Source organism: Lagopus leucura, unplaced genomic scaffold (assembly GCF_019238085.1).
Source record: "Lagopus leucura isolate 7727_CA_CO unplaced genomic scaffold, USGS_WTPT01 Super-Scaffold_73, whole genome shotgun sequence".
Lineage (NCBI taxonomy): Eukaryota > Metazoa > Chordata > Aves > Galliformes > Phasianidae > Lagopus > Lagopus leucura.
The window spans coordinates 62,956,926-62,969,138 of NW_024962252.1; the positions used below are offsets into that span (position 1 = coordinate 62,956,926).

The 12,213-nt window shown below is 35.6% G+C and overlaps 1 protein-coding gene across 1 annotated transcript in view; it reads left to right on the forward strand.

Annotated features, from left to right (window-relative positions):
• Positions 1-12,213, forward strand: part of FAM120B (family with sequence similarity 120B) — a 49,181-nt gene that overhangs the window by 13,330 nt on the left and 23,638 nt on the right. The window contains exons 5-6 of the mRNA XM_042876444.1: positions 5,826-5,998; positions 10,254-10,346. Of these exons, the coding sequence (XP_042732378.1) occupies positions 5,826-5,998; positions 10,254-10,346 (266 nt within the window). The remainder of the gene's footprint in view (positions 1-5,825; positions 5,999-10,253; positions 10,347-12,213) is intronic.

Below are 12,213 nucleotides of genomic sequence, written 5' to 3' on the forward strand. Positions count from 1 at the left end.
TACTTACACTATATATAAGTCTAGCATAGGAAGTAAACAGTACTATATCATTTTAGGTTCTTTTTATTTGCTTGTTTTTGAGAGGGAAAATTGTTCTAATTGTTAATTTGACCATGCTACTGTGCTTGCAACCACTCTATCTTTATTCTCACAGCTATAGCTCTCTCTTCAACTAATAGTACGTGGATCCAGGAGCTCAGTGGTCTTTATAGGAAAAACATTATTTCCATTGATATACCTTTGATACCTTGTTAAGAAAAATGATCAGCTAATATATTTTTTAGAGTAATTTCTAATGCTTCTTTCAGTACTCAGAGCTTTGCATAGCAGTCCTCTTTCTGATCTGGTTTAAATCCTTTCACTGCTTTTTTGTGAATATACAAATCAAGTTGGAGCACGCTGCCTTTTTTGTTGTTGTTTTTAGGGATTGCTTTAGATGTTACAGTAAAATGTCTCTTAAAATATCCTAGGATTGTATGTTTATCTTCATTATTAAAGCTGGTAATACCTTAGAACAGTCTTCAAATTCAAGATTGATGGAACGACAGCTGATCTTTAGATAGCAGCCTGTTCAAAATCCTTTTGAAAGGACATGTTTGGAAAGAATTGAGTTATATAAACAAAGTGCAAACAAGCCCTTCATTTGGTATACAATAATTTCACTGTGCAGTAGCTCCAATATGTTATTAGCAGAGTGATTATCTAATTGACTTGATGATGGCATAAAATCATCGTGAAATTTTCCAGATGGATATGAATAGGCAGGGTAAAAGCTGATTTGCCTGTCCTGTAGAACTGTTTTATTTCAGTGTATAATGGTGTGAGAACATGCAATTGTATAACAAACAAACTCAAAGAAGTATAAATGATTTCTATGTAGTTACTCTCTGATTGCATGGTAAATATTATGGTATTTATTGTTGTGAAATGTTCCTTCCTAGGTAATATAGTACCTTCTTCCTTTCCTGGGAGGAATGTACTCTGATTCTACTGCTCTGCAAACATACCACGCACAGAACCCACCTTCATGTTGACAGTAAATAAAATTTCAAATTACTTTGAGTTTGTTTGTGTACAGCAGCTGCATATCAGGAGTTTGTAAAAACATTATCTTTGGAGACATAATCTTCACTAACTCAGTAATGAAAGGCTGTTCTAGCAGACTATTAAAAAGGGGGTGGAGGACTTCTAGTGTTTATTTTTAGTGCTCTGTTGTCATTCCTTCAGCGAACAAATATTTTTCTAAAATTTTTGCAGTCCATATTTGTATGCCTTACATTCGCTCATGCATCTTTTATTTTCCACAGCACGTCTTTCTAATTCACCAAATAAGGTTCTCTACAGCGCATCACATTTTTCAGACAGGGATCACATTTAGAGCTACATTTAAAGAAGTTTTTAAGGGAAGTTAAGAGTTCAAAGCTGTCAATCAAGATCAGGTTACTCAAAAAAAGACAAGAAACCTTAGGAGGAACTATTTGAGAAATCACAGGTGCAATCAGTCTGAGGAAGTACTTTGTTTAATTTTTTGGGGGGGAAAAAGAATAGCATCATAGTAACTACTTTAGAAGTGTACTGAGAATATATGGGAAATCTTGGCTCTTGTATTTGATTTGGATTAAAAAAGAAAGAATATTTAGTATGAATTTTGAATTGTGCTTCATTAAAAATTATAGATTTCACATTGATCTTAAAAAAAAAAAAAAAAAAAAAAAAGTGTTTCTACCAACGCATGGATTTTTGTGTGTAAAACAGCAGAACTGCCTTGAATATGAAAAGCTCGCTGGTGATATATTGCTTTTTTTTTTTTTTTTTTAATGAAACATTTAATCCTAATGGCTGTAAAATGATAGTTTAAAATGTATTTAAACTAAAGTGTTTATTATTTATATGCATTTTTCTTGGGAGAATCTTCTGAATTAGCATTTCTGCTCGTTCTCTTTCTATTTCTCCTTCTCCCTTCTGGAATGTTTCCTTTCAGCTGAATGAGTGTGATTGCAATGTTTCCCACACACCAACAGAGCATTATTTAAAGTGATTTTAAAACATGTGTCTGAGAAATGAGTTTCATTAGAAGATCTATGATCTAAGAAATTACTGTTTAACATACATAATGTGTGAACATCCATTTGATGTCTATACAATTTGTTATGGAATAAAGTTTTAAAATCTTTACTGGACATGTACAGATTTCACATTTCATTTTATTCCCAGAAACATATGGGATATTGTAGCTTGTTGTGTATGTAGACTACTTTATCCTGAAGGAGTCTGGATATACTTTCAGTCTTCTAATCATTGTATCTTGCAGGAATATGCCGTGAGTATGCTCATATTCCAAGTACTTTTTTTCTGATACTGTTTCCTGAATGCTTCTTTAATTGTCAGTTTTAAGTGGCATTTGGGTTTCTAGCATCTTTAGAATTGGCCAAGGTTGATCATATGTTAAGATTGAGCACTCCTGTACACCGAGCATTGTCCAGTATATTTTTATAATCGTGTTTGTGTTGCTTAGTTTTTACATGAGCGTGTAAAACAATAAAATGTTGCTGTTTTGTTGCTGATGTTCTAAAGTGAAATGTCAACAGTCACTACTTCAAACTGATGTAAACAGTTTCATATCATACATTTGTGTCCATATACAGAAATATACAGAATGATGATATAATTTAAGTTGGTAAGAAGGTAAGAGTCACCGTTGTGTAAGTCCAGTGTTCAATGATCCCATAATGTTAATGCATTTTGCAGGCAATGTGTCTTCATAAATCAGTTATTGAAGTTCAAACAAATGAAATATTTTTCATGATGACAGCGTGTTTAAATTTATGAAGGGAAAAGGGGGAAAAAAAATAGCAAATTATTTTTCTCTCACCTATTTTTTGACCGTGTTTGTATTCATGCAAGTACTACCATTTCACCCCCATGGAGTTTTTTGTGATCTTCCCTTTCTGGCAGTGCCCAAGGACTACAGTTTAAATGCTACTGAATACTGTTTTCACACAGTTTTGTGTATATTGAGAATAACCATGAGCATATGCAGATCAAGTCTCGTTCTGTAGTTCATGGGACCTTATGATTTCTATGACCCAAATAGGATAAATACCTTTCTCATGACTAATCTTTACAGTAAAGATGTATCAGTTGTATTTTTGAGCACGTTTTGCTCTATTTCTCTCCCTTTTGTTACTCACTTGTGGTCGTTGTTTTTTCAAAGTTAGTTTAGTAAATATTTAGATGTGTTAAAAAAGCAAAATACTTCTCATTCTTGTCCAAGTAGCTTTCTCTTTCAGGAGTGTTTTCCAGTTGCTGCAAAGTACACTGTAAGATCTAAACTAGAGCAGAAATCTGTTTTGGGGATCTACTTTATATGAATCTTAGGTCTGTTGACTGTACACGTGGTCCTGAGGAAATCATTAAACTCCAGTGTATTTGTTTGCTTTACTTATCTTTCATTTAAGGGTTAATAAATGGCTCTCTCTTGATTATGACATGGAATTTAATTATTTGTAGAATGCATCGAGACTCTTTCAAAAAAATAGTGCCTTTGGCAGTATGTGCCAAAAGGAGATAGTGTCAAGTTTTCTTTCCCAGAGTAAATAACTCATAATTCATCGGTACCTCTTTTTCCCAGACGCAAGTCAATTTCACTTCTTAAAGTATAAGGAACTGTTTATGGAAGAAATGTCTCAAATTTTTTGTTGAGCTCTCTCAGTATAGATATGTAGCCTTGATTATTGATGTAGTTCATGGTTTTGCTCTGAAGAAAGAAAAATTTCTATTATTAGGTATGCCCTTGGATGCAATTCGTTTTTAAAAAGTACAGTCAGAAAGGGAACTGATTCTTGGAGTTTCTCCTCATGCAGCTGAACGTGAACCTTTGGGAAAGCAGAAGCCATCAAAACTTTTTGGGCTTACCTGAGTAAAAATAGTCTCGCAGCTTACATTAATTTAGCCTTGGTAGGAAAAGTTGGCTTTGTTTTGTTCTTACGCGTGTAATCTTTGCATTTCTTCTTGGAATTCACTCTGCTATCTTTTATTTCCTTAAAGCAACAGTTACCACTATCTAAACCAGCTGTATCATGCTGTCCATACGGGTCCTCTCACCACCAATGTTTGTGATATCTCTAACCTACCTTTCTAACCCTAATCAAGTTATTGTTGTTGTGTTTTATTGTTTGTTTTTTGTTTTACGTACATTTTGTCCTACAAAGATTAGAAACTTACAGTTTGTACAGTGGTATTTCTTCACATAGTTAAAAATTTGGATGAGAACTTTGGTCTTAAACAGTAAAACAGACGTACACTGGGGAGATGAAGAAAGCAAATACTAAGAACTTTCTACTTTCACCTTCTCTGTAGAATTAGTACCATTTGGTTAATGAGCTTTCTTGGCTAAATAAACATCATCTGTATAAATTCAGCACCTTGTCACTTTAATAATTTATTATCACCAAGTGTTCCTAACTGGACGACAGCAGCTGCACATCTCAAAAAAAAAAAAAAAAAAAAAAAAAGGTGTTACCAAATGCAGCTTAATTGGCCCACATTTAAAATTTACACCTCTTTTATTTATCTACAGAAGCAGCAGTGCTTTATGGTAGGAGTCAGTCAGTAATTGGGCTTCTTAGGCATAGCCACTTAGCTGTTCTGTTATTTCATGTGCATTAGTGTTTATTTAGATAATGGCTTAAATGTAATTTAAATAGGGAACAAATATTACATTGGATAATGTGTCACATGTTGGGAGATGGTAACAGGGAGTAAATATGAAAGATTTAGACATTATGGTGAAAGGCACTATAGGAAAGCCTGGAGAGATATATTATACATCACCAATGACTGTTCTTTTCTATGTGTTTGCAGTAATGTTTTGTATGTCTGCCTAGGGACTACAGAGTGCCAGATAGCCTTGATTTTTTTTATTATTATTATTTTTTTAATTTTTCCCCAAACTTGCTAGTGAACTTACCGCAGAGTAATTATGCCAGCACAGTGTTCTGTTGAGTGCAATGTCTAGCTTTGCCAGCAAAATGGCATAAGTAGCCAGTTTGTTCCTTAAGGTGGTCAGGAGAAAGGAGATTCTGGCATACCTCGAGGGAGTCCAATGCACTGTCACTAGGAGAGAAAAGAAAGAGACACTGTCATATCCCACTGAATCACTGTTTTATGATGAAACTGATCTCACCTAATGCTCTTGGGGAGTAGGGGAAAGGACAAACTTTAAGCCATCCTTTATTCTTGCAAAGGATAAATGTCTCAAAGTTGTCTGTGTTCTGTAACAGTTGAATTCAGTCCACTCTTCTTAAATGTTACTATATTGATAGAATCATAGAACCCTTAGAGTTGGAAGGGACATTTAAAGGCCATCTGGTCCAACTTGCCTGCAGTGAGCAGGGACATGCACAGCTACATCAGGTTGTCCAGGGCCAGATCCAACCTTACCTTGAAAGTCTCCAAAGACAGGGCATCCATCACATCTCTGGGCAACCTGATCCAGTGCCTCACCACCCTCACTGTAAAATACTTTGTCCTTAAATCTAACCTAAATCTGCCCTCTTTTAAGCCTAAAACCATTTCCCCCTGTTTTATCACAACAGACCCTGCTGAAGAGTCTGTCCCCTTCTTTCTTGTAGCTAACCTTTCAATACAATTTGTTTGAATTAAAAGCCTTTAAAAAAAAACGGGTTTTGTCAAATTACTGTTACTGTCACTCTATGGTCCTTGCAAGTGCCAAAAGCAGATTAGTTGTTTCCTTTCAAATTGTAATTTGGAATGCATATTTTATCTTGTTGCGGTTAAGATAAAATAATGGATTTCTTTTGTAGGTGGAACACCTAATTTGAAAACACTGTGGTTTGCCAAAGGACCTGACGTGGAAAAGCAACGATACAGTACATTTCTGGCATGCTTTCACCTTCAGGATGCAATGGAAGAGCTCCAGGCTCTAGAAGCACCTGTTGCAGCATTCTGCTGCTTGCTGACCTACCTTATGCTGCAGGTAGCTGGGACAGTTACTGTTTCTTCGGCTGTCAGCTCTTATAGGTGTGATGACTAGTAAACTTGCTTGCTGGCCTGTGGGCAATTTTTCTTATAATCATTACTGGAGGCACAGTTGATCAAATACAATAATAATGCATTGCAGCATTTTAATTACCCCATTTGACATGCATCACCCTGTTTAAAAAACATGGTTTTTTTAGTAGTTCATCATAACTCTCACATGTCCATGACAAAGTCTCTTGGGCAGTTTAACAGAGAGAGTGTAAATAGAGGAGTTTTTCACCCTTTTGAGGACTTGTTTGAAAATTAAAGCTTTTCTTAGTGTTTACATAGTGTCATCAAAAGAAGAAATCTCAAGTGACTATGCAGGCTATGCCAGCAGACACTCTAAGTATTTAGTTGACTCTCACTACTTTTCATACCAGCTTGTATTCTACTCCATTTCAAGTCAGAATTAAGGATATGGCCCTTCTGATTAAATTGTTCAGGTGATCACTAGTTAGTTAGTAGTTAGAATTCTAAATGCCTGGCAGCCTGCAGACTAGCTTATTTGTAATAAAAAGGAATGGAAGTTTAAATGCAATATTACTTCATTAATTATATTTCTTCTATGTATAATGTGTTGTTTATGCTTGCCACCTTTCAAATGTGTTTTCACAACTATATTTTTCTCTCTGAGAATTAGAAAATTATAATGCTTTTATCTAATCTAGAGAACTCTAGCATTTTTACTAACACTGAATTACATTTCATCCCTTGTTTTGATTTTTAGACTTTACTTGTTTTGTCTTAGTAACAGAATTACACTGGTTTGTGATAAGTGAAAACAGATTCTCTCTAGGTTTCCTATTGTTGTTTTTTTTTCTTTATATATGTTTGCTCAGTCTTAGATGATGCATTGAGGCAGTATGTATGGGAATTAAACAAATGATCCATATAGCTCCTTTTTTTCTTTAATCTTTGTATAGCAGGATATTAATGGAAATATTTTTTTAAGATCAAAGTCCTGAAGCCACATTTCATGCCTTACCATTTCAATGCAGCAAGATAAGTATTGTGTACTTTGCTTTAAAGACACAGTTTAATTTTTTTCGTGTTTGGATATGATATGTTTTCACATTTATTTGTCATGCTATTCTGTATGCTCTTCCATAGTATGATTATTTGAAAATGTTTTCTTCAATGTGATTAAGAAGTTAAGTAATAGGATAGATCACCTACAGAAAAGTGTATTTACTGAGCCTTGAACACAGAATATTAATAAAATGAAATAGATCCCTTTTAGGGATATGGTCTTCAGAACTTATCATCCAAAAACTGCTGTTAAGAACAGAGGAAAATAGTTTTGTGATTCTCATTTTCAAGAACAGCAAAGACATCATGCCAGATGATGGAATGATTTTCATGGCAGTGCTGGTTTCTCAACATCTGTCCCATTTTCAGTGCTCTGAGTTGCACAGGTACATTCTACCCTGTGAACCAGACTAGCAATCTGATTTGGATTAAAATGTGTTTCATTGCTTAGTTGTTTAGTGCTCTGATGTTGCCATTTGTTTTCTTGGGGTGTTTGATAGGAAGAACAAGAGTAAGTGTCGGCAACTGCACTTTGAGTTGAGAGTAGTACTTCCATTTGTTTTTATAGCTGAGAAAACAATGTTTGTCTAACTGTGGTCTAATTCTTGTCTTTACACTTCAGCCTTGCATTTGTATTAAAGAGCTAAAATGGATTGTTAACCGTGTGGTGATTTAAGCTACATAGTTTTAGGTTGCCTTGGGCAGGGTAACATCATTTCCCTCAGCTCATGTGAGGGAGAATTGAACTTCATAACAGTTTCATTTGTTGTCTTTTAATCTAACCTGAAACTGTTGTTTTTTTTGTTGCAGGAATCAGGATAAGTGAATAACCAAGCTTCCACAAAATTTGTGTCACAACAGCATAAAGAAAGTGTTGATTTAAAGAGCACTCTTTTCAGTGAGGATGCTTTTCAAATATCCTCCAAACTGAGAACAAAAACAGTGAAAAAAAGCCAGCAGGTCGATCATTAAAAATGGGAAGGGGAGTGGATGACTCCAGAGATCAAACAGTAGAGCCTCCAGAGAAAGGGGAGATAGAAACATTTACATTTTAAGTTTTTGTACTTTTATAGGAAATTTAACAGTGCAAGTGTGATAACTCGCCAAGCTGGGATATTTAATGAAGTATTTCACTGAAGAAGTGTTTTGATATTAATACAATTTTTGCTGATGATGCTCTCTTCAGGGTTTTTTGTTGGTTTTTTTTTTTTTTTCCTGTTGAATTTGCAAGAAATCTTTGATTTCTTTTTCTTAGGACAGAATTGTTCAAGACTTGCTCTGTAGATGAAATTTCTAATACCGGGATCTATAAAATTCACAGGTTTGCTGCAACCTACACAAAGGTGATATCTGAGCTGAAACACAGGGCAACTTAGGGCCATTATCAGATCTTAGCAGCCTTCTTAGTGGAGCTAATGAATACTAAGGAACATTTGGAAGCTTAAAGCTTCTCTGATATCCCTTACATTCTCGTGCTTTATGCAAGGTTTAATAACTTCTTACAGAGGAAAGTATTTTACAATGAGATAAGTAGTAAGATCTGATAAGAAAAAAGCACAACACAACAAAACAAAACAATTCTCAGTAGTGGTTGAATAATTTATATCTTGAGGGTTGCTCTTCTTAAGCAAATAAATGAATGAAGTAATCATAGTCGGCTTCTTAGTGTTTCTTTTTCCTATTGATTTACATCAGTATTTTTTGTTATTTTTCTCATTCATTTTTTCCTCTTAGTTTGTAATTCATATTAGTCTTAATAGAAACTCATAAGAGAATTGAAATGAGATTTGCATGACTTTCCCTGAAAATCAAGGCATTAAAAGATGGGCAGTGCAGTGTTGTAGGCCTTACAGCCTTTTAGCTGTACTGTAATCCCACATTGCATATTTCCTCACTTTTGCAAGAGAAACTTTCCTTCAGTTTCCAGTTGATAATGATTTTCAGTGCTTTGTGAATCTCATTTAGAGTCCTCTTCGTAGTTTCAACAGTTGTAATTGGTATGTTGTCTTGTTGCACATGTATAATTTATGTTGTTCACACAGAGGAAATAGATTATCAGAATTAGACAGTACTGTCAGGGAGTTAGTCTGACTGGTACAGAGGCTTTGTCTTCATCTTGAGGTGATCATGTGCATCTAGAGAATCCCCAAATGCTTTTTCACAACTGTAAATATCCCTTGTACTCCCTTTTTTGGTAGAAATGTTTGAGTAAGCTATTGCATGAATTGAGAATTTTCCTTCATATTTTCTTGAGTATTTTAGATTTAGTTTTCTTACAGCCTTGAGTTGTTCCCACATCTATATGTAACAATCAACAGGTAATCATGTAAGCATTTGAATAAATCCTAATGGTTGTGACATCTGTGGCTCACTTGATGTCAGAGAGCTGTTGGAGAGGGTCAAGAGGAGAGCCACGAAGATGATCAGGGAACTAGAGCACCTCCCCTACAAAGACAGGCTGAAGGAGCTGGGCTTGTTCAGCCTGGAGAAAAGAAGGCAGCAGGGAGACCTAATTGCAGCCTTTCAGTACCTAAAGGGAACCTACAAACAGGAGGGGAGTCAGCTCTCTGAAAGGGTAGATAACTGTTGGACAAGGGGAAATGGTTTTAGGTTGAGGGAGGGAAGATTTAGGTTGGATGTCGGGGAAATTCTTTACAGAGAGAGTGGTGAGGTGCTGGAACAGGCTGCCCAGAGAGGTTGTGGATGCCCCGTCCCTGGAGGTGTTCAAGGCCAGGTTGCATGGGGCCCTGGGCAGCCTGGTCTAGTATTAAATGGGGAGGTTGGTGGCCCTGCGTGTGACAGGGGGGTTGGAGATTCATGATCCTTGAGGTCCCTTCCAACCCTGGCCATTCTGTGATTCCGTGAAATTTCCTGTTGTTAAGAAGTGCCAAAGAAATAGAAGAAGGCAATATGTAAAGAATGGGCGCTTTGTTTGGTGTCTGGAAATTGTGTATATATGCTATACACTGGTATAATGAGCTATGCACTTCATTCAGATATTGAAACTTAAGCATTTTGTTCCATTTAAATGTCTTTTCCTTGTCAGTGAATTCATGGTTGTCATAACTCCTTGAGATCATTAATTTAAGTTTGGTATACTTGAGAAAAAGTGGAGCCAGTTATCAAAAAATTTCTTTTCAGAGCCTACACATAATGTGTTACTTTTTCATCTGTTTTAGGTCAGTAGTCTCTCTCTGGAAGACTTAAATGCATTTGTGGCACTCATTCTCTGCCTCAGAGGAAAGTCAGCTGCTGAACTGGCAAGTTTGCAGGTACTGATTGGAATAACTGAGTAACAGAAAATGTTCACAGAAACTCAGAGATAAATATTTTGAGGGGCTAGGGGGATTCAGCTTTAATTTTTTGTTCAGATATGGGAACTGAATGTGGTGGTAAACACGTAGGCTTTTAGTGCTACAGTTCATGTAAATATTTATATTTGTTAATCATGTGGGAAAAAAAATAGAAAGGATATTCTCTAGTGGTTGGGTTCCTAGGGTGAAGGAATGAGTCTCAGGTTTCTGCCTAACTTGGCTTCTGGATATTTCAATGATGGAAAATTTTTATGGTGAATCTTGTCCTGCAACATTGCTTTTCTTTTCTTACGTAGAAGAACAGTGTTTCAGAACATCAGCTGTTTGAAAATCACTACACTAAGTAGAATCTGGTATTACTGTTTGTGGCAGAATGTATAACCAGCCAGAAAAAAAGTGTTACCTAATGTGGCCCCATTGTAGTGAAGACCTATTGGATCATTCTAGACTATAATATTAGGTTATGGAGAACTATTTTTAATGTGTTGATGTGGTCTAGTCTAATCTCCTAGAGCTTATGATCTGTGCATGAATCTTTTCTAACATAGTGCTGGATATTTTATTATTTATTAGTAAATGGTTAGCAGGGAATGAAAATACAGCAGAAACTGTATGGATTACACAGTCGTGGCTGTTGTGGAAACAGACGTGGAGACTGCGATTTTGAGCAGTCAAGTAAAGATCATTTTGTGATGTATTAGTAATAGCAGTCTGTTGATAAAGGCAGAAATTTAATATTATCTAATGTTTACAAGGGCTTCTACAGTCTGCTTTTATACCTGGAACCAAACTGTAGTATGTTTTGAAAATATTTTTGAAATTACTGACAGTGGTTAAGGAAATCTATATTGCACCTTTTTTTTTTCTGTACGGTGATTGCAGGGTCAGCATGCTCTCCTTCATACGCTGTGTAGTCAAGAGACTGAGGGGTGGAGATAGGAATTCTTGCTTAAGATTCAAGTCTCATGACTGTCCATTATTCAGGAGATTTAAAATTTTATATACATTCTGTGCAAATCTGTGTTTTTCCCCTTTCCTATCTTCTTGAACTCACATTTTGAAAAACAGATTCTCAGTTATTGCAGTAGAATCATCTCAGTAGTTCCTTTTGAATATCTGTGCAAGAGTATTTTCAGTCACAATTTGAGGTTGCATTCAAGTTATTAGTTGTGTAAAGCACAGACTGCTTGTGTCAATGGCTAATTGAGTTGTGGGCTTGCCTAAAAGTAAGGATGGGTTAGTAATGGTAGGAACTTCAATTCACCTTCACTCAGAAGGTCTTGTTTATATTTCCAGGGAACTCTATGCTACTCTAACCAGACCACGTTAGACTTTAGTAAGTCTTTTATGTTGATAACAAGGTAATTCAACTACTGCTGTTATCGTCTGTTAGTTTCTAATGCATAGAAACCAAAATAACAAAAAACAGCATGATTCCAGATAGATTATTGGACTCATTTTGACAGATGAAATCCAGTCTTCATTTTTTTTACAAATTCATCACAGATTTGTTCTGCAGGTAGTCAAATGTAAGAACTGTATGCCAGAAACAAAGCAATGAAATGATAGCAATGTGGAAAACAGCAAAAACGTAGGATTTATTTCTGTCTTGAGGACATTATTACACACAATGTACTTAACATTGAGCGTATAATTATTTTACGAAGTCTGATGTGGCAGCCATTCAGTAAAAGCACGAAGGCAGCCAAGCATAAGCAGGAAGTATTGAAATAGTTTGTTATAGATGCCCCTACAGATGTTGTTATGTAAATTTCTAAAGAGCTTGGAAGTTTGCTCTCTTGAATTCAATGTCTTTGTTCATTCA